The 27,672-nt window shown below is 52.4% G+C and overlaps 1 protein-coding gene across 4 annotated transcripts in view; it reads left to right on the plus strand.

Annotated features, from left to right (window-relative positions):
* The window catches only part of SMG6 (SMG6 nonsense mediated mRNA decay factor), a 106,973-nt gene that overhangs the window by 47,034 nt on the left and 32,267 nt on the right, over window positions 1–27,672 (plus strand). For all 4 annotated transcript variants that reach the window (XM_033078032.2, XM_033078035.1, XM_033078033.1 and 1 more), the window contains exons 11-13: window positions 6,083–6,199; window positions 6,692–6,860; window positions 15,007–15,208. In XM_033078032.2, the coding sequence (XP_032933923.1) occupies window positions 6,083–6,199; window positions 6,692–6,860; window positions 15,007–15,208 (488 nt within the window). The remainder of the gene's footprint in view (window positions 1–6,082; window positions 6,200–6,691; window positions 6,861–15,006; window positions 15,209–27,672) is intronic.

The raw sequence follows: 27,672 nt of genomic DNA on the forward strand, positions 1-27,672 counted from the left end.
TTGTGTCCATAGAACTGTTCGTTCTTTTGAGTGCCTTCCCATGCAGTCCTTCACCCTGTCACCAGGAAAGGTGGCTTCAGCTGTTGTTGCCTGGGAGCAAAGCACATCCTTGCTGCTCTGCCAGCACTGAGATCACCTGCTGCCAGCACTGCTCTGGGCTTCCTGGAGCCACAGCTCAGGTGAGGGCAGAGAGGCCAGCATGGAGACTGTCGCCCTGGAGCCCTCCTGACCCTTGGCTGGACCAGTGTGGTTGCCTTAATCAAAGGAATCTGGTCTCCTTTAAGATTTGTTGGCTGGGATTGTTTTAACTGCAGAAGGTTCAGCATTCCTTGTGTTTTGTTAGCTGGGATGGGTGGATGGAGGAGCATCCACTGCTTGCTTGTAAGCTCAGGGGTTGCTGTGGCTCCATTTCATCCAAACTGGGGGCACACTCGGAGCAGAACAGCTGGGGCCCTCCCTCCCTGCCCCTGCCCTGTCCCTGTGAGCAGCCCACGTGTCCTGTGCTCGCTGTGCCCCAATTGTCCCTTGCAGGATTTCCTTCAGCACATGGCACTGAGCAGCCACGAGAAGCTTCCTCCAGCAAATCCCTCTCCTCGTAGGCGGCTGCCCCTTGCTCTTTTCCCATTCCCATTTCCTGTAGTTGGTTGTGTTGCCCTAATAAAGGTTTGGCACTGCTGTTTTGCACACCCTAGTGGGAGAGGGGATGTGTTTATCACTTTTCCTGGAGATTATCTGTTTAAGCACTCTCTGACAGTTACAATAACAAGGGCAGCGCGTTGTGTTTCCCAGCAAAAGGACACTCGCTGCTGAAAGATGTATAGCACTAATTAGAAATACATAACATCCGGCCACATGGCAGCCTTCTCCCGGCCGCTCCATTTCCTGAGCTCAGACGACTTTGACGACAGTTGGTTTATGTTTTCCATGAATATAACGTTCTCAGAGAAACACAAGTTTCTCCCCGGTACAAAAGTGCCTTTTCTCTCTGCCTCTCAGCCTCTCCCCTGTGGAACAGGTAGATTTATGGTTGCAGAAGTCTTCTGCTGCAGGCTGGATGGGAGCAGAGCCCACAGACCCTGGGAGAAGCCAGGTGGGAGCTTGCAGAGGGCGCTGCAGCTGCTGATCCACCCAGCTCCCTGCAATCCCTGCAGGAAACTGCCTCCTGGTAGGAAAACAGTGCTCTGTGCAACCCAGAAAAAAACCCTCTTTTCTACACTCAAAGAAACAGGACTCCTCTTCCTGATCTTCAGAAAAACTGCCTGTCGCTGCTTCCCAGTTGCTTTTGCTCTGTTCTTGCAGTATGATGTTCATCACCTCCCATTTTTTTCCATCCCATCCCTCTCCCTCTCTTGCTTTTGGGCTCTGCTTCAGAGCAGATCACCTGGGCACCAGTTGGAGGAGTCTGGGTCCAGTGTCCAGCTCACAGCAAGCAGCAGTCACTCACACAAGGACATTTTTACAGAAGTCCCCACCTGCTGGATGGGAGCAGGGCAGTTGCTCTGCTGCCTGTGACACAGGTGCAGGGAGGTAGGAAGATGGAGCTTACTCAAGGAAGTGAAATCCTAGCAAGTTTTAACTGTTGAAATGAATTCCTATTGAGTATGGAAAAACTGCTGTCTTTCAGATGTTTATAGCTTGGCTGAGTGTGAACAGATTTCTACTAGGACAGGAAAACTCTCTGTTAAAAAGGTTATTCTGCAGCAAAATCTCAGATCCTTGTTCCAGGATTTGCAGTTGCTAGATTAGCTCAAGGAAAAGGTTGTAAGTGTTCTTTTTGCAAACAGGGGTAAGCCACTGTTTCCTAGCCCCATTCTCACAAATGGCTGAGCTGTTTGCCTGAAGATTTCCAGGAGAATTCAGGCTGAGAAAGGCACCTAGCATGGAAACTTTAGCAAAGCCTGAGCCAGCCAGAAAAAGGGGCTGACAAGTGTCGAGTGTCAGACAGGGTGCTCAGAACTGTCACAGCTCATGTCCTGCTGCCAGTCTGGCCTCCAGAGCCCTGACCTTCACAGGGATCTGCAGGGCTCTCACTTATTTTTCTGGTGCAGAAAAAGATCTTTGAGGTAAATTCAGCCTATGAATCAGTCATTTCAAAGTGTTTGGTGATACTCCTGCTTTAATATGCTCTGCCTGCTCCTTTCTAGCCCCATGCAGCGTTCCACAGACCAGAGTTTTGCTGATGTTGATGTGTGGCTACAAGAAACAGCTCCAGCCTAAGGAAGCTCCCCAGAGGAGGCTTTTTATGCCAGCTGAGCTCCCTGGCGTGGCTGCAGCGTGGCTCCAGGGGCTGTGTTGGTACAGCAACACAGAAAAGGGTGTGAATTTACCCTGAGTCAGTCTTGGCTGCGAGTGCAGGAGCCCTGACCTTAGGCTGTGGTTTAACAAGCAGTTATTGAGGCAGCAGTGCCAGCTTTGCCACCCGCCTCTGTGCCCACGCAGCACCTTTGAAGGCAGTGGCACAGCTGAGAGGTGACATTTGTGAGCCTGCTGAGCTGCATGATGCTGTTCACAGGGTGGCTGTGCAGGCAGGAGCTGAGAGGTGACGTGACAGGAGCTGTTTATCCAGGGCTGGCATTAACAGAGATGTTTGCCAGGTTACAAGGGGAGAAAGGTGGAGGGGGAATGTGTTGTGGTTGGTGGTGTTGGATGATTTCCTGTGGAGTGTCACTGCTGTGGCTGCTGGTGGCACAGAGGAGCCACAGCTCCAACTACCTCAGAGCTTGTGAACTCGTGGCCCCTTCCTTTGTGTGTGATTTCTTTCCACAGTTGCCTGACACCTCCACGGTGTGCCCCAGCTGCACAGCGTGCCTGGGTGTGAATTGGGAGGGTTATCTGATTACAGCTCCATTTGGGGTTTCAGGGGAGGAAGTGGAGTGGATTTGTGGCAGCTTTAGCTGTTGGGGTGCCATTGATGCCACTTGAAGTCTCTGTCACTGAGCTTTTGGTGACAGCCTGCAGGGTTGCCTGTGGACCTGACACTCCTTCTGCTTCTCCTGCACCCACTGTGGGTCTGGGGAAACACATCTGGGAATTACAGAGCTTACCCTGACTTGGGCAGTCAGGATCTCTCAGCCTGCTCTTGTTGGTCTGGAGCAGCTGGTATCTCCTTTTTTACTAGTACTGTGCAACTGCAGGGACAGAAATGACCTAAGTGTCACTCCATCCTCCAAAAACATCTCTTTTCCAATAAGTTTGTGTCTTACTGTGCATTACCAGCAGCACAGGCTGTTGCTCAGCTCAGAAGTAATGATGCCCTGTGGGCTCCAGAGCAGATTTGTTGCTCCAACCCTCATTTCAGCATATTTTCTACAAAGTGTTTTCCTCTTAGTGCCAGGATAGGCTCAGACACTGAGTGGGTGCAGAGAGTTGGTTTCCTTATTGCCAATCACTCAAAACATTTTACAGGTTTCTGTTTAAACACCCCAAGTGCTTTGCCCTTTGATTGTACCCTCACCTTTGTCTGTACCCCTGTCTCCAGGGGTAGCCTGAGGTTTGTCCCCACAGCCTCTGTTAGCCACTGGCTCCCAGCTCCCAGCTCAGGGCAAGCCAAAGCTCCAGCCTCCTGAGGAAAGTGGTGAAAAGGCACAGAGAGAAAGTTTCTTCTGATTTATGGTGCTTTCCTCTTTTGTCCCATAATTAAGCTCTTAAGAGCCTTTGCTGGTGCGTGTTCAGGGGTCTTGAACAAGCACCCACCTGGATGTCTGTCTTTCTGTGCTGGAGGAGTCCCCTGGGAACGAGGCTGATGAGCTCATCTGGTGAATGAACTTTCAGGGCTGGGGGAGTTTTGTGCATTTTATGAGTTTAATGATGAGCTGACAACACCCATGGAAGCTGAGACGGAGCTGTTTGACAACAGCCTTTAAGTGTGGGTGTCCTACTGCTCTTACCTGCACAGTGGGTGTCTTTGCAGGCTGTGCCAGGGCTGAGGATTGTTGGGGTACATTGGAGCACTGTGGCTTTACGAGCTGGTGGACACACTGTTTGCAGCAGCACAAGATGTGTGATGGACAGCTGTACCTGCCACAGCTCAAGTGCAGGAAGCTTTTTTACTGTATTTGGTTTGCTAAATGTTATGTGGGGAACTTGTAGCCTGCAGAAAAAGCTGCTGGTGGCAGTGGGAAGAGCTGGAACCAAGCCTGGCCACAGCCACCACAGAGCACTGGTCCAGCTTTTGGAGCCAGTCTCTGAAATACACCCTGAAATATGGGATGCTCATCACCTTCACCATCACAAACACCTTTAAGCTTTACCTGTTTTGGAGGGGGTCAGGATGCAGCTTTTGCACCAACTCAGTTTGGGGGTCACTGTGAGTCTGGCTTGAGCACAGTGCCAGGGGCTGCCCACTCAAAGTGTGGGGGTCCATGCTGAAATGCCCAGAGATTTTCACAACCCAGGGGACTTGCCAGACTCAGGTGTGGCAGCTGGACCACCATGGTCTTGTTGTGTGTCCGTTTAAGACAAGAAGTGAAGACAGTGCAGCATCTCACCCGAGCGCAGGAGGAGGGAGCACGGGGAAGACAACTGTAATTTCTTCGACTGGACTGTGGCCAGAGCTCTGGGACTAACACTCTTAATTGTGGGAAAGGCTTCATGAAAGAGATTTACTGTCCCAGAGTGGTCACATCTTTAGTTTTATGTTTCCTCCAAAAGCTGACAGCCCCTGCAGTACAGCACTTCCTACCATTGCTCTGCAGCACTGGCTCAACCCTGGCTCTGCAAGCAAAGCACCCTCATTCAGCTACCAGGTGCCTTTGGTGCCACCCTGGGGTACCCTCCACACTGAACTCATTGACAGCTGTAAGAACTGTCAATCCAGCCTTCAGATGTTCCTCCTTGTTTTTCCTGCATTTTCTTGGTGCGTTCTTGTCTTTTTTTGGATGTTTTTAACCTCCCAGCCCACTGTTCTGAAATGATCTGTCTTTAAAACCCCACTGTTTATTCTGTGCACCTCAGGTGTTTTGCTAGCCCTGGCTTCAACGTGGTCTCAGTGTCTTGCTCTAATCCTCTTGCTGTTTGCTCAGAATCCCTGCCCTGCCCCATCTGGGCAGTTCAGCTCCCAGCACCCCCGTGCTGACGTGCAGCTGGTGCTGATGTCTCCAGCAGAGGTGCCTGGGAGCTGGGGGGCTCTGGGGGCTCTCCCTTCCTATCTCAGCCCTGGGGCTTCACTCACCCATTCAGAGTCAGTACCTGTGAGTTTGTAAAAATCCTCTGCCTGGCTTGTGGCAGCTGCTCTCTGGGTGGGAGCTCTGATCCTGCAATAAGCCAGCGAGGAGCATCCTGCACAGAGCAAAGGCACCAATGAGCAGGAACCCAGTGTATGAGTGGGTTCTCCCCAACCAGCCACTTCCCCACATCCTGGGAGGATGGGAATGGGGAATAGAGGGAGCTGGGAGGGCAGGGGCTGCCCTGAAGGTTTGAACCCCTTTTGGGAGCTCTGGGGCAGGCTGGCATGTCCCACGGCACTCCCAGCCTCCCCAGCCCAACCCACGCCTGGCTCCAGGCAGTTCCCTCGAGCCAGCTCCCCGCTGCTCTCAGCAGCCTCAGAAGTGGTTTCTGGCTGGGTGTAGATGTGCTGGGGGCATTTGCTCTCTCTCTCTGAGCCAGCTCTGTTTGGAAGAGCTGTGGTCGTGTGGCATCTCCTTGAGTAACAGTTCCAATTAAGCTCTCTTGACAAGCTGTTGTGTGACTGCGAAACTAATGGGAGGAGCCCCCTCCTCAGCTGCTGAGGTTAAAACTCCAGCAGGGACAGAGATCAAACATGCAGCTAATTATCCTTTTAACACTTAAACATACCCCCCCTCCTCAGGGGAAGGCATCAGCTCTGAGCAGCAGCTTCTGTGCTGGGAGCCCTGAGTGCCAGCATGGTCGTGGCTGGCTCAGCACATCCCACAGGGTTGGGCATGGTGTGGGCAGGGTGGCTGCAGCCACTCACCACCTTTTTCCTCCCTACATGGAACATTTATGTCTGGGACAGGTGTAAATTAGGGAATTGTTCACCCCTGCTCCTTGTGGGATGCGGAAAGGGAGGCTGTGGAGGTGAAACTGGATGGAACATCTGACCCCAACCCTCTCTGTCTCCTAGAGTGCATCTCTGAGGATTGCCGCTCTGTCATCCAGGAACAGGCCACGGCCCTGGGGCTCTCCATGTTTGCACTCCTGGTGAGGAGGTGCACCAACCTGCTGAGGGAATGTGTGCCAGGTAAGGGCTCAGCAGCAGGATCCATGCAGGGGCCCACGAGGCAGCCTTTATTCCCTGCTGGTTTTTACATCCCTTCCCCTCTCCTGGGACCTTTGGATTCTCCTCCAGTATCCCAAGCTGTGCCCAGGTTATAGCTGGATCAGCTGCAGGAAAGCCTGATGTGTGCAGACAGAAATGTTTGGAAGAAAGGGATAGACTGAGGCCATGCTTTCTGCCAGCAACTGGGAAACTTCCTAAAACTGGGACCTGGGCATCTTACCTCTGTTATCAGTGCAGTGGCACCCTGCTGCCCTCAATAAAAGGGCTCACAAACACCCTGGCTTGCCCTCCAGACCAGTCCCTGTAGGGAGAACAGATCTGTCTTTGTGTGGGTTGTGGCTGTTCCCTTGTGTGTCCAAGGCTGAGTTGTTGGGATCTGTGTCATACTTTCCCAGTCCCTGCCTGAGCCTGGCTGTGGTGAGCTGCCTCAGCTCTCACGTCTTGTGTTTGCAGTTCAGCCACAAGAGATGGAGCAGGAGGATGAGGAGGACGACATCAAGGTCTCTGCCTTGCCCCAGGACCTGAAGGAGCTGCTCCCCAGTGTGAAGGTCTGGTCGGACTGGATGCTTGGCCACCCGGACACCTGGAATCCTCCTCCAACGTCTCTTGAGCTCCCCAAACAGTACGTGCACCCTCTGGCTTCTGCTCCCTCCCTGAGCTCCTCAAGCCACTCTTCCCCCTTGCTTGTGCTTTACTGCTGGCTGTGGCACCATGACCTGAGCACCCAGGCAAGGCCCACTGCCCAGGGAATGTTGGGAATTTGTCACCCTTGGTGACACAGTGACTTCTTTCCTCATTGATGTGTGAGTGGGGCTGGAGGGTGCCTGGTGGCTGCCCTATGTTAGAAGTTGGCTTAGGAGGTGGATTTTTACTTTCTGTTTAGGATGTACATCTGGTTTAGTTGGGATACCCTTCCTTTAGGTATTCTGCTGGCCCAGATGTTCTGGTAGGGCCTTCCTCTGGACCAGAGGGAGCTCCATTTCCAGCATAAGCATTTCCTTACCTTTCTTTTGACTGAGTCAGGCCAACCTTGGTTGGGCTGGGCTGGCCTGGAGCAGCTTGCCTGTTCCTGGAGCTCCCAAAGTCACCTCCCCTCTGCTTCAGAACCGATTGTCCTTACCCTGCAACACACAAAAGGGTTAATTTTCTAAACTGGCCGATTTCAGCCCATTAGTCCATAATGCGGACTAGGCAATTTGCATATTTTTGGACAGAAAATTGAGCGAAGGGGCCAAGTATGGAGTATGCGAAACAGCGTCTGAGCATGCTCTGTAGCTGCTTTCCCGCAGGATTTTCCATCTGCCTCCGGTCCTCCGGATCCAGAGCCTGAAATCACGTCTTATTGTTAATCCAAAGGAGCCAGAACCCAGGGTGATGGGAAGGAGCATTAAGAGTAATCCAGCAAAGTGGCTTAACCATTAATGGGTCCCCGCTCCGTGCGTCAGGTCCAGTCCTGCTCTCCTGGTTTATTGCCTCTTACTCCAGTTCTTTTTCATTTGGCTGAGGAAATGGAAATCTCACACAGGAAGTTCTGGGCCTCATTTTGTGGAGATGGAGTCTGTTTTCTGTTTGTCGGCTGCTCGGTGTGGGACCGCTGCCTGCTCATGTGAACTGCTGCCCATCTTTGGGCAGGAACTCAAACTGGGATCCATCACGTGAGCCCGGCTGCACCAATCCCCCCTTCCCCTCGCGCTGCCTGCGCAGGGAGCCGCCGAGCCCTTGGCCACGGGCAGCCTCGAGATGGAATTTCTGATTGGCTTCACGCAGCCAGCGCTCGGCGCCTGCCCTGGGACGAGCTGCTCCCCCTCCTGCAGGGCACAGGGCTGTGTCCCCTCGGGGTGACAGAGCAGGTGCAGGCTCTGCTCGCCCCTTGGGGTGGGAGGAGGTGCTGGTGGTGCTGGTGGTGTTGGCAGCCCCACCCCAGGGCTCTTGGGGGAGCAGTGGGCATGGACTGGGGGCTCTACTCCACAAGATCCTGATGTGTTCAGTGGAGGAATGAGTGTCTCTGTCTTGCTTGGCCTCTCCATGGAGGATGGCTGAGCAGCCCCTCTTGTCCTGCCATGCCCATCCTGTCCTCCTGCCTCATGTTGGCTCCCAGCTCCTCCACCCTGGTGCTCTTTGGCTCAAATGGAGAATCTCTCTTAGCCACACTGCTCTTCCAGCCCAGACCTCCTGTATGGATGGGTCTTGGTGGTCCAGGAGTCTGGGACAGCAGTGGTTGAGCTTCCATGGAGATGCAGGGAGCCAGCTCTGCTCTTGGGCATGACCTGGGATTTGCAACATTTGCCCTGGGGATAGGAAAAGAAAAGGAGAGCACTGGGTTAGTGTTTCAGCTCTTTATTGACACAAGCCTGCTGGCTGCCCTGCAGCTCTTCAGGAACCAGGTAGAGCCACCGAGTCCAAGGGTTTAGATAGGAACAGCTTCAAAGAAGTTTAGAAGTAAAACATGGGTCAGAGCAGCAGGCGTGGTGGAGTAAGCCAAGGTTTATGGGCAGGGTGAGCTCAGGAGTGGGGAGAGCACGTGAGGAGCAAGTGCAGATGCCAAGTTCCAGAGCTGAGTGAGAGACCTGTGCCGTGTCACACATGCTTCTGCCTCTGGGATGTGCTGTGAGATCCCACCACTCCCAACAGAGAAGCTGGTTGGATACTCTTAAACCACTTTCCTTGCCTCTTGTGATGGCATGGGCACAGAAAATGGATGTAGAAATCCCCTGAAGTACAGCAACACCCTGCAGAGATGCCATGGATGTGCTAAAGCTTCTGCTAAAAACAGGCATCATACCCACCTGGAAGCCCACTCAGAGCCCAGAGCTCGCATCAAAGTGCAGCTCATCCGGAGCCAGAATGCTGGGCTGGGCTCGTGGCCAGCAGGGCAGCTTGGCAGGACTCAGCCAGAGCTTTGGGCCGGGGCTGTGTGTCCCAAGGCCTCTCTTGCCATGTTTGCAATCGCTCCTTCTTCATATGGGAGAGAGCTGGGGGACTTTGAGAACGTCTAAACTCAGCCCAGCTGTGGCAGTTGGTTTATTGCTTTCAGCTGGTACTTGAACCCGGGTCCTGGTCTTGGAGTCTTTCCCAGGTTTAATCCCCGGAGCTTTCTCTGCAGCTGTATGACACTGCGCTGACCCCGAATGAGGATAGGAAAATAGAAACGGTGCCAAGCCAGAGTCTCTTTTTCATTTGGAGTCTGGCTGTCTGCCCATGACCAGGGTTACATAATGGGAAACATAGCTGGGGCTCTGGAGAGCCCGCGTTTCACCACGCTGCCCAGACCTTCGCGTTCTGATGCTATATATCTTCCTAATTGTAGCTCGGATGCATTTATCACACTGCTGGATTTGAGTCCTTACAATAAAAAAAAAAAAAAACACAAAACCAACCCCACACCAAATTCCTCAGCTTGCTGCTTTCCCCCTTGGACAGAGGCGGAGGGAAAGGTGTGAGGGGTGAGCGCTGCCGAAAGCCGGCAGATGGATGTGAGCCATGCGGAGTGGGCTCCGTGGAGTGGGATGAGAGGCTCAGGAGCCTGTGTCTTCAGGATGCTTTTTCTTGGTGGGAGCTTGGGAATGAACCCTGGTTCCTGGCAGGCATCCTCTCCCCACCTGGGGGCTCAGCAGTCTTGAATTCAACCCAAGTTCCATCTTTCCCCAAATCCACCCTTCTTGGTCTGGTGCACTCCTCCAGCTCTTGGCCACACTACATGGTCATCATGGCTCAGGGGATGCCCTGGAACAGGTTTGCAGTTGTTGGACTTCCTAACTACCTCTCTCTGTGTATTTGAGAGGTGAAAGTTGTCCTTCCTATTTTGGAAGAGGTGCTCTGTGAGCTTTCCATGACTCTTTCCTCATGTGTTTCCAGAATAGGAGCTAAACTTAACCTTGGACATCTCTGCTTCGGGAATTGTGTGTCTGAGCCAGGTGTTGCCAGGTCTTCTAGCAGCAAGCAGCTGTCACTTCTGTATCTTAAAATTAATTTTTCTCTTCATGTTTTATGGCAAACCTTGTGTCAAGTTCTCTGCAGGTGGTTGTTTAAGGCAGTTGGAGAAGAGTCTTTCAGATCAAATGTTCCCAGGAGTGAATTGCAGAGATTGGGGTGTAAAAGCCAGGATTCTGGGTAAAAAGGAGCAGGGTGGGTCTCCTAAGGCAGAGATAATGGCAGCAGATGGGTCGAAAGGTGGATCTCCAAGGAGGCTGCTGTATGAGTGACTCCATCCCCTTTTGGGACATGTGGCTGGGAAGAAGGTGAAGAGGGCTGGGCAGAGCTGCTCCTCGCTCTGTTCTGTTACCACAATTAATCCATTGCTAAATGAAGCACAAGGACTGATGGAGAAGCCACTGGCTAGACAAACACTGCTGCAGGGCTGACCCTGGCAAATCCATGCTCCTTCCACACGGGGCCAAGGGCCTCTCAGTTTGTGGAGACTGTCTGCAAGCATTTAAAAATGGTTAATTTAAACCAAGTATTAAATTAAATCCAAAAGCTGCGAGCACATTCTAGAGCTTACCTTCCCAGAGAGATGTGCCAGATCGCTCTCATCACATCGCTCTTGCAGAGAAGTGTCACTCAGATGGCAGCTCCCACTGGGAGGGATGGACAGAATCTTGCACAGGGGTGCCAAGACATTGCTGGAGTTTGCTGGAGACTAAATGGAAAATCCCTTCTGCAGATCCCATCCTCAGTAACGCTGGCCACCAGAGTTTCCCTATCGAGACATCAAAGCCAGGGTTCAGAGGGGTCTCAGTAGTGTAAACCTGGCTGAGATCGGAGATAAAGTCAACCAAAGGAGAATCCAAAAGTCTCTGTGGAGAAGGGGGCTGTGGCAAAGCAGGGGCTGGCTGGGAGGAGACTGCTCCTCTCCTGGGTAAAGAGCCAAAGCCCACAGCTCCAAAGGTGGGTTCCTGGGAGAGGAATGGGTTTATGGATGCCTGGCTGGCCAAAGGGACCGTGTGCAGGGCGCAGTGGGGAAAATCACTGATGCAGAAGGGCTGTGACCACCTCATCCTGCTCTGTCTGAGCCCAGACCAAGATTGGTGAGGGCATTTTGGGAAGAGCATGACCAACCCCTTTTGCTCCTTGCAAAGGAGCCGCTTTTAGTTCAGCTTCCCGTGGTCCAGGAGAGAGGAAAGGCGGGAGGAGGATGCCGAGCCCCTCATCCTGTGGGCACCAGGAGCCAGCGGTGCCTGCCTGGCCCCGGGAGCGTGCGGCCCGAGGCGTTTGCCATCTGCACGGCAGCGGCAGTGGCTGGGAACACAATGCAGGGCTTCTTCTGCGCCGCGCTTTCCGGGTTTGTGCTGCAGCTGTGCAGTTTGGATGTTAGTGTTTAAACAAGCTGGTATTACACAGGAAATGGCCACCTCCACAGGCCCCCGCAGGCTTGTAACATGGGGTCATTGTGCTTGATATTAATCACCAGGCAGCCCGCGCCCCCGGTGAGGATGGCGGCTCACGCGCGGGGATTCGGTGAGCATCAGGCTCACCCTGGCATCCTCTGCCCTCCCCATGCTGCATGCCTTTTGCCTTGTGGTGATGCCCATGTGGGCATCATCCCTGCCAAGAGCCCTCCCCAGCCTCAGCCCCGGGGCTGTGGTCCAGCTCGCTGCGCACTTGCGCGGCTCTCGCCGCTGCCTGGCCGGGCTGTGTCCGTCGGCGTTGCAGCTGGGCTGCGCTCACACTGACAGCTACATTAAACCTGGAATCCTGAGGCAATAAAAAAGAAATTAACTCTTATTTTTTTTTCCTGTCCTAGTGGAATAAGCAAATGTAAATGTGTCTGTGGGGAAGCGAATGAACCCCCGTTCCGAGGAAAGACCTCGCGCTCACCCCCTTCTCGCTTCCTCGGTTAAAAGCTCTGGGAGCCTCGTCCCTGTACCTGGGAGCTGCGTGCCTGGGCTCGGTGTCAGTAATTCGGGGCCTCCCTCCGCAGAGGGACGTTGAAACCGTGGCACTGTGAGTGCACAGAGCTTCCAGGCACCTGGAACCGCCTGGGCTCTGCACGGAGGCTCCGGCACTGCCGCGCCGTGCGGTGACATAAGCCAGAAATGCCTGGGGGTGGCTGTGAGGTGGTCCTGGGCAGGGGCAGTGGGGAGAAGAGGCTGATACGGCTCACAAGTGGTGTGTGACCTTCCAGGGCAAGTGTATGTCCCAGCAGGAGATTCACAGGACCGTAGGTGTCAGTGGGAGCCGTTTGTCCTCGCTGGCTTTACCAGCAGTAGCAGCTGGTGAATGATCTTGGTGGTGGCAGTGATGGGAGATGTGCTGCAGAGGAGGAGCTGCACCCGAGGGGATGGCAGAAAATGATCAGAACTGATCTCTGCAGTGCTGCCTCTGCCATCACGGGAGAAAAACAGGGAAAAATGCCAGCACTACATCTTTCTTGGCTTTCTGAAGGCTCTGCAGGGTGCTGCTGGGGTAGCAGTGCAGTGAGAGCTGGCTACCCAGGGAGCCAGCACAGTCTGAGGTTTGACTGAAGTGAGCCCAGAGTGGGAATCTGTCACATCCAGGGCAAATGGGAGATGTGGCAAGGCACTGTCAAGCTGTAGGTGAAGGATGAAGTGACAGGGTTTGCCTCACACTCAGGGGTGGTGAGGGGTGCCCTGCCTGGCAGTGCTGCCCTGGGGGAGAGCAAAGGGAACTGCTGGGCTTGGTGCCTGCAAGGGCATTAGCAGTGCCAGCTCAGTGGCTGTTCCTGTGGCATTTTTCTGACTTTGGATGCCAAGTGCTGTGGAGGGAGATGCTTCCTGTACTTGATCTGTGCTGATACCCCTGCCACCACCACCCTGGCCCTACTGTAAATCCCAGTCCAACTCAGCATCCTGCCATTGCTCTCTGACTCCCTCCCACCCTCACTGCCATCATCATCCCCTTCCTGCAGCTCTGTTTTTTGGGAATATGGGTGTGCTCTCTGCAATCTGCTCTCCTCCACCACAGCCCCATGCACCTGGCTGTCCCAGCCCCCTGGAAATAACCCCAGCATCCCTGCCTGTCCCCAACACCCCAGTGCTCTCATTCCCCAGCAGTTTTGGGCACTTTTCCCGTTCCTCTCCCTGCTGATGCCTCTGCACCTCCTTCATCCCAGCAAGCCCTCGTGGCCGTGGGGCCCCAGCAGTGCTATGTGACTGGCCTCAGGCAGCCCAGCCCAGTTGCCAGCAGGGCACTGGGGGAGGCTGAGCCTCCCAAGCCCTGTGCATCTCCCATGGGCAGAGCTCGCCTTGGAGGTGGCCCAGAGCAGCCCTATCACATCCGGTGCTTGTCTCTGCAGCCTGGGCCGGAGGATAAACTATCAGGGCTGTGGGGCAGTGGATCATTCCTCTTATTATTTTCTTCTTTTGCAGATAGGGGTCGTGGAAAGTTCAGTTCCTTTTAACCCTCGCAGCTCTGTTTATTTTCCAGCTGGTAGCACAAACGCAGCGTTTCCCATTACATCACAAAGGGCCTCGGACAGATCCCTCCGAAAAACGTGTTGCAACTGTTTATTTTTTTCCATATTTAAACATTTCTGACAGCCAGACCTGGCTGAGCCAAGCGATGGAGCTTTGTGAATGAACCCAGCTCCTGGTGTCTGTGACCAGAGGGTTTTGCAGGACCTCTTCTCCTCTGCAGGACGTGGGCTAGGGCTGGCTCGGGGACGTGGGTGACTCTGTGTTACATGTGTGCTGATTACGTGCCGGGCTTTGATTAATGGCTCCTCATTCTGCCTGGCTCCCAGGACGCTCTTGAAAACAAGATGTTTCATTTCAGTGTGCTTTCCTGGTACATTGATTCCCGTAAATAACCCAGTGCAGACTCTGTCCACCTGGAGCAGTTCAAAGAGCAGGGGGCCTCCCTCCAGCCCTGGGCTGCCTCGGCCCACACCCACCCCTGGGGATGCTGGATTCCCTCTGCTTCTCTCCAGAGGTGTTGGCTGGAGGAGCAGCCTACCAGAAGCATATCAGCCCCAGTTTCCCCTATTTCCTACTTAAATCCCAGTTTACATCCTGAAAAAAACTCAATCTGAGTGTTTGTAGAAACAGGAGGGAGAGATGCAGTGCGAGGCAGCCTGGTCAGCTGTAGTATTCCCTCGCTTGCTGCTTGTTTCCCTGCTTTCTCCACACTGTCTCTGGGGTGCTGAGCCCTTCCTGGGTTGTGCTCAGCCATGGGGATGTGTGATGGGAGTGCATGGAAAGCAGTCCAGGGCTCCTGTGTTTGCACCCTGCACATCACTGCCACTCTGGGAACATGAGACATGGCAGAGGCAGCTTTGCAGGTCACTCTGAGAGTTGAAACCTGTGGCCAGAAGCAAAACAGGGCTTTAACCCCCCCATGGCTGGGGTTTGATTGTGAAAATCTCTGTGCTGCAGAGCGTGGTCACAGCAGATAAGAGCTGTGCAAAGGAGAGGATGCTCCGGGCTGGGCTGGAGCCCCCCAGGGTGGATTGGAGCCCTCCAGAGCCCCTTCAGCCCCACAGCAGGGCAGATATTCGCTCTGCCCTTCCAGCAGGCTTTAAAATCGAGTTACAAGCATCTGGAAGGAGCTGGGTTCCTGCCGGGCTGGGGGAGCGGGCAGAGGTGTGCAGAGCCCCGGGCAGGACATCCCGGGAGCTGTCCCCATGCACGGGGACAGTGCCGGGGTCAGGTCCCTGCCGGGGTCGGTGCCAGCACAGCTGTGCCGGGGGCAGGGCAGCAGCGGTGCCGTGCCTCGCCTCGCCTCACCTCTCTGGTATTCGCTGCAGCATTGCAGGCAACTCCCAACGCATTCCAGCCCTGAATTGCTCACGTCTCTCCTCGTTCTCCCAGGGTCTCAGTAGATGTGTGGGCGACGCTGGCTGACTTCTGTAACATACTGACCACAGTGAATCAGTCGGAGGTGCCCTTGTACAAGGACCCAGATGACGACCTTGCCCTGCTTAGCCTGGAAGAGGATCGGCTGCTCTCGGGCTTCGTTCCCCTGCTGGTCGCCCCCCAGGAGCCCTGCTACGTGGAGAGGACCTCGGACAAGGTCAGCAGTAGGCCAAACATCCCCCCTCGATTCCTCCAGACTTTTATTCTTGGGAAGTTTTCTGTGCAAACGGAACACGATTAAGTCATTGAGAAGGGTGTTAAGGGAAAATATCGACCTTTCAGCCGCTGACATCCAGCTCTGTGTCATGAAAACCCCTCTCGACTTCCTCTGGTGTGTGTGTGCTCGCTGGCATGTTGTATATACGATCATTTCCTCACTTGTTTAAATAGTGCAGCTTGTGTTGGCAGAGCTCTCGGTGCACTCCAAATGGTTTGCATCATGCTTAAAGCACCCTCCCCCTCCCCCCGGCCACAAAACTCTGCCTTAGGAAGGCAGCCAGGACTTTTTTCCTTCTCTAAAGAGGAGAGTGATAAATAGGTGACTAGAGAGAAGCAGACACCATGTGTTAACGTACAAAAGGCTTTTAGGAATATGAAGCATTCCCCACTGCCCGCTCTCTATTTTCCTTTCTTTGCTCTAGGAGCCCATTCTAGGCTGAACTTTCCTTTGGCTGTTTGTTTTTAGAATAATGAAATCAGTTCCCTTGTTGATGTGGGGTTTTGGGTCTGCTCTCTGCCACCACCTGGCCAGGAGGGATCTGGGGGCTTCACTTGGAGAACGTGTCTGAACCTGGTGGGGGATGGAGGAGGCACAATGGCATTTGTTCTGCACGCCCTTGGAGGCATGGCAGGATGAGAGTGGCTCTCAACAGTTTCCTGCTCGGAGGCAGAACTGCAGCTCCAAAAACGTGGCTCATCTGGGAAGCTGCAGTGTCCCCTCCCTGAGGGGTTGGTGCTCCAGGAGGAGAAGTGAGGATGCAGAGCAGGTTTCTGTGGAGAGCCTGCGTGTGACAATGGCAAGGTGCCTTTCCCCGTGCCACTTCTTCTTCATGACATTGTCCTGAAATGACGGTGAGAAATTCGGGACCTTTCTCACAGAGGGATCCAAAGGTGCAAATTTCTGTTTCAGTTCTCTGTCTGCCCTGACCTGTGCTCACAGCACTGCCTGCAACACGGGAGCACAGGTTCCAGTAAAACCAGGAGCCTTCTCAGTTTGGGGAAGCAGCTTAGTCCAGGAAGTGTCTGTGGAAACATGAATTTTCAAGGCTCCGTTTGACAGAATTAAAATAAGAAGTGTGCAATTGCCATTGCTGCCCTAAGGTCTGCCTAGTGTCTGTGGTGACCCCACGGGGGTTCTGCTGGGGACAATCCAAGTGTCCCTATACAGAGATTCTTTTCTCAATAGCCACAAACCAGAGCCCCCAGCAGGCAGGTGAGGTGGCTGAGCAGCTCTAGTGCCCTGTAACTTGTGGGAGGGGTCGGTATTCCCTGAACTCTGCCTCTTCTAACCACACACCAGTTTATTTGGAGTGCCATCTACCTGCCCTGCCAGGCACTTGCACTCATCTTTGTGTCTCTGTCCTATAGCTACACCTGAGCTACCGAGCTGAATTCTCCCTGTCCCAGCTCCCTTTGGTTCTGGTGCTTTGTAAAGAAACTGCTCAACTCCACAGGTGGGGGTTGGTGCCCTCACAGCTCAGCACCAGCCACCCAGGAATTCAGAATATCAGGCATGGTGTTCTCTCAGTTCTGCTGAAGGAGCAGCCCCAATCCCAGAGGAAAGCAGCCAGACCTGGCAGTGCCTGTGCCCCTTTATTTCTGACCAGTGTTTTTAAAGGTCAGACAGGTGAAGCAGCAGGTGTGCATGTTCACTGTGCACAGAGCAGAGGACACCTGAGAGGATGAAGGGGAGGACTGAGTTAGAAAAGACAGCTCAAAAGCCTGATTTCCAAGAAGGACCTGGGTGAGCTTTTTTGGTCTGAAGGAAATTCAGGGAAAAGGCAGAGAGGAGAACAAGGTGTCCTCCAGCTCCATGCTGAAAAGCACAGGAAGGAACAGGCAAAATAGATTAAGACTAAACTTCAGAAAAGGTTTCATACCTTTGGGTAGTTCAGCACTTGAGAGCAGCCTCCTTAGTGAGTCTACAGGAACTCTTCAACCCTGGAAATTTTAAAAGCAGGCTGAGTGACTCTCTCAGCTACAACTTGGGTTGAGGTAAACACCTTGGAATAGAAGGCAAAGTGACCTCTTTGGATCATCCTACCCTGTTTTCTGTGATTTGGAAACTCTCTAGAAAGAGACTGGAGTGGCAGCTGCGTCAGTACAGTCAGTGACTACCCTGTTCCACAAATGTTATCCCTCTGCAGCATTACTGAAGCAAGTGGACTCTGCAGGAGTGGGGTGTTGCAGAAGGCACTGCAGAGCCAGCCAGGACTGAGGCACAAACCCACATGGCAGTGACTGTGAGCAGGATACAAAAAGGCACTTTATAGCAAAAAATCCCCTAACCCAACTTAAATTTGTGTGCCATCTCCACTCCACCATCTCCTCCTTGCCCTCTCTGTAACATGCAGAGACCAGATGAGTCCAACTCCTCAACAGTTCATCAGTTCAAGGCCAGGTTGGACAGGGCTTGGAGCAACCTGCTGCAGTAGGAGGTGTCCCTGTCCATGGCAGGGGGCTGGAACTGGATGGTCTTTAAGATCCATTCCAACCCAAACCATCCTGAGCCTGTGGGATACATCTCTGGGCTGTTTGCAGTGGAAGGCTGCATGTCTGTGCTGAGCATGGTGCCATTTTGGGATCTGTGTCCCTGAGCCTCCAGCAGGCGATGGCAGTGGAGCAACTCTCTCTGGCACTGATTTTTTTCCCATACTGATTTTTCATTACTTTTTAGCAGGAGTTATTTTTTGCACCCAATTTCTTCCTGTTGTGTTCTCAATCTTGGACCAGTTTTCAGCCCAAATTCTTTGCTGGAGAGGCAATGAGAATGTACTGCTCTTTATATGGCACAATGTGAATGAATATCTTGTGGGTTCTGGTGTGCCAGAGTGACTCTGGGTCCCTTTCCTACCACTTGCATGGCTAGCAAGAGGCAGTTGGCTTTTACTACAGGGATATCTCACCTTGCTTGCTAATGCTCCAAATTCTTTTACCCTCTAGCTTCTTAATTAATTTGTAACATTTCAGAGGAAAAGAATCTGTTGAAAGGCAGACCTGGAGGGAATTGGGCTTAAAATGATGTTGGGTTCTTTGCTCTGGTAAGAGGGTGGTTGTTTTGTAAGCTGTATAGGACAAACACTGTGCTTCCCACTCCTTTTTGTTCTCCACGTCCCATTTAGCAGATGGAGTGCAGAATTCAGCCAGAGTTTCTCAGTAAGTCTTTGAGCATTTGGCCTGGCTCTTATTTTGAGTGAAAACGTTCTGACTCCGTTCGCTGCCATGGAACCGCGCGTTCGAATTCCTGCTGGAGCCAGTGGGACACTTAGAGCTTCCCATCGTCTCTTGCACTGTCATTGGAGCTGTAACCAACAAAAGCTGGCTCTGGGGCGAGCAGAACTCGGTGTTGTTTTCCTGGGTGTGTGTGTTGGGCACATCTCCACTGCAGCTTGTGTGATGGAACAGCACCGACCGTACCAGTCAGCAGCAAACTATGCAGCCTGGTGCCTGAGCTGTCAGCTGTGTCTGCAGCCCAAGGAGACACTGCCAGGACCTCCCTCACCCAGCCTTGGACCTGAGGCAAGAGCAGGGAGCAGCAGCATGGCTGAGTTAGGGTCAGGAAGGGGGAAGGTGGCAACTGTGGAGTCATGGTGCTGATAATGGAAACCACTTGGATTGTGTTGAGGTTAAAGAGAGTCCTGGTGATGGTGCGTGGGTGCAGCCCTGGGAACCTGGGGCATGTCCTGGATTCCTCAGCTCTTGCTGGATGCTGTTGTCTCAGGAGCATCCTGCTCTGCAGTGACCCCATGGAGCTCGTGGCAAAGCTGGAAGAGGGCTCAGATATCCCTGATGTGGAGCAGAGCAGGGAGGTTCTCCTCTCTACAGGCATGGACTGCCCACATCCCTGCAAGCTCTTCATGGGCTCAGTGTGTGTGCATCCCCCAGGCCTGTGGCTGCAGCACACCCTCTGCCACATGCCCCAGCCATGGGCAGATGTGGAGGAGAAAGTGTTAATGTCCCTTCCCACAATAAACCTCTCTGCATGGGGGGTCCTGAAACCTGAGCCTGTCTCTCCTCCCCCAGCCCTGACACACGTTAATAAAAGGTTTTTAAACGCCAATAAAAAGGCAGCAGCCCCAGCTCACCAGGTCCGGGGCCCAGGGTCCTTGGGAAGGCACTTCACAAATGTGTTTTTTGCATTTTCAGGCTTTTGGCTGGTGAATAAGATTGAGGAGAAATACTCCTTCCCCTGATAACAATACAGTGAGACGCAGGATCAGCAGTGTGTGGATTAAAACCAGACGGTGCATGATTAATACATGTGCTTATAGGGCCAGTCACCGTGGTTCCCTCCTCTCAAACTGAAAGGCACTTTTTTCCCTTTCCCTCATGTGCATGCTCATGTGTGGAGTGGACTGTCTCAGATACTCACCACTCAACTGGTCTCAACCCTGTCTCACCTCACCAGGCAAATGAAAGCCCTAAAACGCGAGGCTCTGAAAATTAATTAGCAATATTTTACTGCCAGACCTACAAGCTGGGTATTGCGTGGCTCCTCCAGCTCCAGGGTGGCCAGTGAGCTTCCCACACTTGGTGCTGTTCCTTGTTTCACTCACCTGTCAGTGCAGATAGCCTAAATCCCAAGCTCTATTCTCCTTAGAAATCCTAAATCCCCTTCCTCTGCACTGTCCAGCCCAGGTGGATAGTTCAAATGTCACCCTCTCTCTAGTTGCCCCAAAATGCTCTAGGTTGACAGTAGTCTTTGGATTAGCTGTTTAGGAGCTAATTATTATTTAGACTTGGGCTAAAATTAGTCCTGTCTTGTTATTCACTTCACTTATTTATGGTATTTCAGTCTTCCTAAGACTCTCAGAGATCTCTTGGCAGCGTGTAGTCATGTCTGATGCTTCTTGGAAAGGGAGCCCCAGGTTTAAAAACCCAGGAGGAGTAGCTGTTGGAGTGACTGGGCTCTGTCATGCCTCTAAACACCACACTTTTTGTCCTTTATGAGACCCCATGACTCCTGGAATGCCAGGGATTAAATCCATCTTGGGGTGGCCACACTACAGTAACTTTGGGAGGACTTTGCAAGGCATCAGAGAAAAGGTAGCAAGACCAGGGCTCTGAGAGCACAAACACTTTGTAAGCAGAGAGAAAACCCCAGTGAGCAAATGTAACTGTTTTCTCAGCATCCTTTCCATATTCCCATTCCATAGCCTTGGAGCATCTCCCTCCAGCTGGCAGGCAAATGCTCTCAGCCCATGAGAGCGAGAGCTTCCAGCCTGGAGTTTGGTCCAGGGAGGAAAAGGGAAACTGTGAGCAGAGATCGGAGCCCCAAGCAGGAGAGTCCAATGAGGAGTCATCCTTGAAAAAACTCCTTCCATTCCTGCCTGCCTGGGTTTCCAAACAAGCCGTGAAAGATCCCTGCCACAGGCAGCCCTGCTCGGAGCGGGGACTTGGCAGGAGCTGGCAGCCCCGAGGCGGCAGAGTAAGAGATGTTTACATTTTCTGACCAGTATCTGAACTCCATCCCAGCCTCGACCTCCCCTTTCATGTGGTGCCTTTGGATTGTAAAAGGCAATTAAACTAAATTATGGGCCATGTTGGAAGATGATGTCATGGGGTGATGGAGGAGAGGCTGGATTTTTATGCCACCATGAAGGTAGCGTGGGGAGCATCACCTGCTTTGAACTCCTCAGCTGTCCTTGGCATCACCTTGAACCACGAGTGCCAGGGGCTGTGTGGGCACCTTGGGAGCCTCTCTCTGCCTTTGCCAGGTGCTGTTAGCACAGTGGGAAGTGCCAGGCTCAGTCCATGTCCCCAGTCTGGGTGGCAGAGGAGGCAATGCTGGTGTCTGTTGTGCTATTTTAAATGCAGCGTTGTAGCAATGGGCACAAGTCCTGTCCAGTGATTGCTGCAACATTTCCTAGGGTTGTGCAGGGCATCTTCCAGAGAGGAATCCTGTTCAGTTATTGTTTTGCCTCAGTTTTTGATTACTTTTTAAGCTAAGAGAGTTCTGAGGATATTCTTAAAACTGAGTTTCTGCAGCTGAAGGTGAAGAGAACCGATGGCAAACAAGCACTAGCACAGCATGAAGACGCTGAATCCAGCACTGGAGAAATCTGCAATGTGGAATAATAGTTCAGCCTCTTGAAGGGGGGGGTGGGTTAAGAAGAAAAAAAAAAAAAAAAAAAGCTGCAATAAATCTAGCGAGTGGAATCTGCGGGAAATGATCCCATCTGGAAAACTCCAGTGCTGGTGCTGCTGAAGGCTTAAGGAGCGATGCAGATCACAAAAAGCAAAGCCTGCAGTCTGAGGATGACAGGCTGCTTAATTGATGTCCATTGCAACTGGTACTCTGCCAGTTTATGTTGGCCTCCTGCCAGCGTGCTGTAATTTTGGGGCCAGGTGTGAAGCATTTCTGTTCCATCTTGTTCCCAAGCACCTACAGAAGCCTCACACATCTCACTCGAGGCTGCAGCCCTGTAGGAAACAGCTGTACAGGTATAGGTGAAAGGAAATGTCACAGCTGGGCTGGGAGCCCTCCCCCGTGCCTTGCCCAGGGCTGTGTTTGGGGGGCCACCCCCTCCCCTCCGCCCCCACAGCGGTTTGGGGAGGTGGTCACTGTCACAGGCACACCTGCCTGTCTGTCAGCAAGGTGCTTTGAACATCAGGGAGCTTCTGGGAAGAATGTACAGGTCAGAAACCCCCTCTTCAAAGAGGAGCCCACGGTGGTGTGCGTCAGTTCTGGGAACGGGGAATCCAGCCCGGGAGAGCCCCGGATGCTGCCAAGCTGGGGAGGCTGTGGCCATCTCCACTGGCTTTTTCTCCCTCATGAAACCACAAGGAAATTTCCAACAGCAGGTCTTGTAGAAAGCACAAACCCTTGATTCTGGAAGGCTGAGAACCCTTCAGGATCCTCAGCAAATTGCCACCAGACCCAGTTTCATTATTTGCATTATTTCCCAGCTACATTTACTTTGTTTCAGTTTCCAATAATTGCACTTTGCTGTAGGTTGGGAAGTCGTGGGCTGCTACTCTAACTCTGATATGTAAATCAGAGTCCCCCCAGTTCCCATCCTGGTTTTTATAAGCTGAATAGATGGAGTGGGAGGCAGGACAGTCTTGGGCATGGTTTGGATCCCTGCTCTCCTGGTGTGTTTAAGCTGTGGCTGTCCGGGCTCCACGTGCTGCTCCTCAGGAGGAGGTGACACTGTGCTGTCCCACTCTCCTCTGTACCCATGGACACTCCCAGTGTCCTGCAGCCTTTGCTCCTTCCTGTAGGCACAATTTGACATTAACTGTGCTAAATAGCACAGGGTTTGTTCCTAAGTAAGTGACTGAGCAATCCCAAGTTTTTGCCTGTTCCTGAGCTGCTCTCTTGAAAGCTGGGGAGGGTTTGAGCCGGTGTCTAATCTGCTGGCTTTATCAGGAGAGGATTTCTTTGTCCAGGTCACTGAACCTATTGTTAAGCAGCATAAGCCTGAGCAAGCTTCCCTGCAGCCCTGCCAGCACTGCCCTCCTGTTTACACTGACATTTTAAGACCTCTGCTGACCAGATTTTAATCCAGGCCGTATCCTGTGCACTGCAGTCTCTGGGGCATAGGAGCTTTTCACGTCCTCTGGCCCCGGCCGTGCCGAGCGCTCGGGGCTGCTGACGCACGGCCGTGCCATGGGGCTGTGAAACAGCACCGGAGGCAGCAGCAGCTCAAAGCCCTGCAGCCCCTTTGCCACAGCCCAGCGTGAACAGGTCCTCCCCTAGCCCTGGGCAGGCAGGGTGGTGAGGAGGAGCAGATCTAACAGCAGCTCACCCCCGTGCAGAGCTGGGGTCCTGCTGCTCTGCCCTGTCCTGGGGCTGAGGGCTGTGTGTGGGAACTGCAGTCGCACTTTGAGGTGAGGAACCACCTGCCAACGTGTTAAGATCCAGCTGCACGTGTTCTCTTCACCCCCCCTGTCAGTGAGAGGCAGTGAGAGTCGCTTTGTGGTCTGGGCACAGCTTGCAGGGAAGTACAAGGTGCTGCCTTCCAGGCAGCCCCATCTCCTGCGGGGAAAAGCAGGGAGGGAAGATCCAGCAGCTGGTGGAAATAACCTTGCCTGTCCCTGAAATGCCTCTTTCCTGGCATGGGGAGGGAAGGAGCGCTACCACGGTGCGTGGGGAGTTTTCTCAAGTGGCTTGTGATGTTTCCATGCCTTCCTCCCCAGCCTTGGATGCACCTCTGCCTCTCCTCCAGGCTCATCTTGGACAGGGCGCTTCAAGCACAGCGTGAGCTCCAAGTGAATCAGGGTGTGAGCTGTGCACGTGCCCCAGCACGTGTCAGCTCCTCAGCCAGCCCTGCACAGCTTGGCTCTGCTGTCAGCTAAAGGCTCTTTTAAAGTGTTTTCTGGAAGTGAGATGGGATCATCAGCTCGAGGCAGAGCCTGACAGGATAAATCAGCCTTGTCCCATGCCTGGGGTTGGATCTTTCCGTGCGGATCAGATGACGCTCGTTGTCCGACGTCCTCACTTGTGTCATGGTCAGGCCAGGTTTGTGTAAGGAGATGGGAAACTTGCTTGTGTTTAGTCCTTTTAGTCCTAAAAGCTGCTTCCAGAGGTTCAGCACAGATTCTTGGGAAACGGGAAATGTCCTATTCAAGAAACTCGCTGACCGTGTGTTCCTGGAGTTGGGAATAGTGGAGTGACCTAGGAAAGGAGAGTCACACCATGCAGCACCCTTCACTTCCCTTGGGATTTTGCTGTGGGAAGTGGCCTTGTTTCTGCACCCAAATAGCACAAAACCTGCCACCTCTTGGCAGGACATGAGGCCCAGAGAGTGCACAGCTCTGGCTGTGCAGAGGTATTGCCATGGCTTTAGTGTACTTGGAATGACATAGCAGAGCCCAGACCTTGTGGAATTTGCTGATTTGTCTATAAGTGTATTGAAAGGCCTCATTAAAGCACCATTAATGCTGGATCCTCTCCCAATGAGCCATCTCTTATTGCTACCCAGAGAAACTCTGAGGAAATGGAAAGGCTTCTCTGGCTGGCTGAGCTGTCCCTGGGTATGAAGCGTGGCCTGAGACAGTCTTTGTGCTGCTCAGGTGTTAATGTGGTGCTTTGGATCACAGGAGATGTCCCTGGGACTTGGGGTTGCATCTTTGCCTCACACATTGCCAGCTGCCACTGCTCAGGCTCTTCTTTCTGGGACTAAACTCAGTCCTTGACCTGACTCGGCTTTGGAGGGACCCTCTCTCATGGCACTGCTTTGTCTTTGCCCAACTGAAAGGCTTAAATCCCATCTGAAGGCGAGCATGGCTGTGGTATCCACCAAGGCAGCTATGGGAAGGACCTCAGGAAACCCGAAAAAAGACCCAATTAATAACTCCTCATTGTTATCCTGAATAAGAAAGATCCACGTCCTGCAGAGCTTGCCAAAGAAGTGGACGGGGTGGAATGCAGGGAGTGGTCAGCCCAAATAACAGATGGGGATCTACTCTGTCTCTATGGGAGACGGAAGGTGACCTCTGTCATTGAGCTTGGAGTCTGCTCCCCACGTTTCTGCTCCCAGCTGAAGCTTGTGTTGTTTTTGTGGATGCCAAATCCGTTTGCCAGCGCTGGGCTGGGGCTGGGCGAGGCTGGAGAGCCCAGCTCCCATGGCAGGACAGAGTTGTCACCCTCAGTGCCCTCCTGCTGTCACATCCCAAACCCCAGAGAGAAGAAGACACCACCATAATTTTATTTATTTTTTTTTCTCAAAGTCATTGAAGTCAAAGCACTTCCCAGGCATTAATGAACGTATCTCCACAACACGTTGTGACAGAAGGAAAAGCAATTTCCTTGTTAGGGATTGGCAACAGAGGTACACGGGGCTGAGGGACCAGGCTGGTCCCACAGGAAGCCTTGGCTTCAGGATGAGAACAAACCCCTGATACCCAGGATTTCAGGCCAGTGCCTCAGCCCCAGGCCACCCGTGTCCCTTAGGAAGACAAGGGGGTACTAAGGGAAGGTTCATTGGGAAACATTAAAATTCTTCCAAAAAACAGACCCCACATGAGCAGCTTGACTGCTGCTGGCCTGGCTGTATCTGTGGTGGGACATGAAAAATGCTGGATATTTAATCCATCAGATAATTTAATCACATTTTCCCCCATAACATATTTGCATATATTTCCTTAAACATAAGGTAAAAGGCATAATTTATTTAAATTAACAAAATTTGCCTTAACATTTTACATACCAGCATTTTACATAAAGCATTTTCTCTGCCATATGTAACAAATATTTGTCTATATGTTTATATATTATGAATAGTGACAACTGTAGTTCTTATTTGGAGTCATTCCGTTGATTTATTTTTTTAAACGTTCCCAAAACTTCATTGTACTTGGAATAGGTAGATGCACATATAAACACAAGCTCTCAGTATGAAGACAAATGTGTTTTCTGAGGAGTTACTGCCTGCCTGCTCTGTGAACAACAGAGCAGATTTACATTCTGGTTCCGTATTTATCTTAAGCATAAACGATGTGCTGTTTATTAAAGCAGCCATTATTAGGGAAGGAAGGAGATTTATGTCCATGCACAGAAAAAGATGGAGTTTGCTCCATCCTTCCAGAGCTGTGTCACCTCACCTGATACCTGTTCCATGTGTGATTCCCATGGAAAAGCGGCCCTGGAGCAGCTCCCCAGGGTGTGTCAGGGACGTGCCTGTTGCTGTGCGTTTCTGGAGCTGATGCAGTGACCTCCCAGCTGTCGGTGACGTGCCACATGTCTGCTGCTGAGGTCACCTCTGAAGATCATTTTTGCGCTCTTAAGTCACCCAGATACTTCTCGAACTTGCACCCATTGCCAGTTTTTATTATTAGCTCCCTCTAGTACCAGTAACTTTTTTTAGTTCTAATGAGCAAAGATTTAATCAGCAGTGATCTGAGCTTTGCAGAAGCCTCGTGGATGAAGTGCTCTCGTCAGTGCAGGCCGTGGGAGCTGAATTTGCTCAGCACTTGCCTGTTTTCACACTCATAACTAAACTTCCATTCAGACATGGGCATCCTCACCAATTTCCCTGTGGCTTGAGTTAGTGACTGTCCTGATGTGGGGAAGGAGAGATCCTCCAGGTCTCTCCCTTTGGGAAGTATGGGATACCTGCTAAACATGCTTTTCTTCCTGGGAATCTCTGGAATCTCTGACTCTGTGGAGGTAGCAAAGCCCTCACCACAGCCACACTTTGCTCCACAACATCCTCCCATTTCCAGGATAAAATCCACCACTTTGGAGAATGGTTTATTTAAATGAGTTTGTTTTTTATGTGGGTTTTTTGGTGCAAAATGAAGCATCTTGGCATGGTGAAGTGTGAGGACGGGAGAGAATTTGCTGGAAATCCTGAGAGACTTTGCATGCATGTGCTAATGGGATATAATTTCCACCCTGCCATGTCTCTCCTCACACAGACTGAAGGGCATGGGCTGCTCCTCCTGGTGATGAAATCCTGGAAGCTTGGTTTGCATGGCTTCAGGGCAGCCTGGTGAGGAAGAGGAAGCCTGGCAGCCTGTTATCCCTCAGAGATGCCCCATCCTGTCTTGGGCAGTGCCACCCCTTCCTGCTGGCACCTCTCTCCTCCTGGAGCTTGTTCCCTCAGGCAGGATTCCCACTTTTCAGCTCTTCCCAGATTTCACCTCGGTTTCCCCCTTTTTAATAGGAATGTTTGGCCTCTTGCACTCGGGCTCGGGGAGGAGCAGCTTGTTTCTGTAGCTGGCCTGGTGCCAGATGTCATCACTTCAGGCAGTGCCACGCTGCACATCTTCAGCAGTTTGAAATGGAGAGACAGAGAGAGAAAGATAAGATCAGCAGCTTTAGGTGATGGCATTGTTTCAAATAAACCATGCATGACCCAAAGCTTCCACTTCAAATGGGGAATGAAATTGCTTCATCCTTTGACAGCTTGCTCCATGAAAGAAATTTATCTTCACTTAATTGCTTTAGATCCCAAGAGGCTGTGTACAGTAATTTCTAGGAGATAATTATATCAAATTAAAAAAAAATGTGACTATCTGACTGCTGAGCATGAATGCAGTGGCCAGAGAGCAGGGAGGAGAGAGGCACCAGAGCTGAGCCCTGCTCTCAGGATCCCTCTCCTCATGGTCCACAGGCACTCGGAGAGCACAGGAGAGTCTGCCTGCAAGGCACTGTGAGCGTGGAGCTGGGGATTCTGCTCTCCCAGAGCATCTTCAGGAGCAGAGAAGCCTTTGCTTCCCTGCTGGGGCATGGCAGGGATGTGTGTCACCCCTGCCTTGTCCCTTGTGGACAGAGCACCTCACCAGGAGAGCCTGGCAGTGCCTCCACCCGCTTCGTTCTCCTGTGGATGTACAGTAGGGCTGAGGAACAAGAAAGATTGTTGATTTAAAAACATGTATATTTAGAAGCAGAGTGTAAACTTCCTGCCCAGGCTGGGATTGGATTCTTGACTATGTTTGAGTTTCCAGTTTTCA

The sequence above is a fragment of the Catharus ustulatus genome, chromosome 22 (genome assembly GCF_009819885.2).
Source record: "Catharus ustulatus isolate bCatUst1 chromosome 22, bCatUst1.pri.v2, whole genome shotgun sequence".
NCBI lineage: Eukaryota > Metazoa > Chordata > Aves > Passeriformes > Turdidae > Catharus > Catharus ustulatus.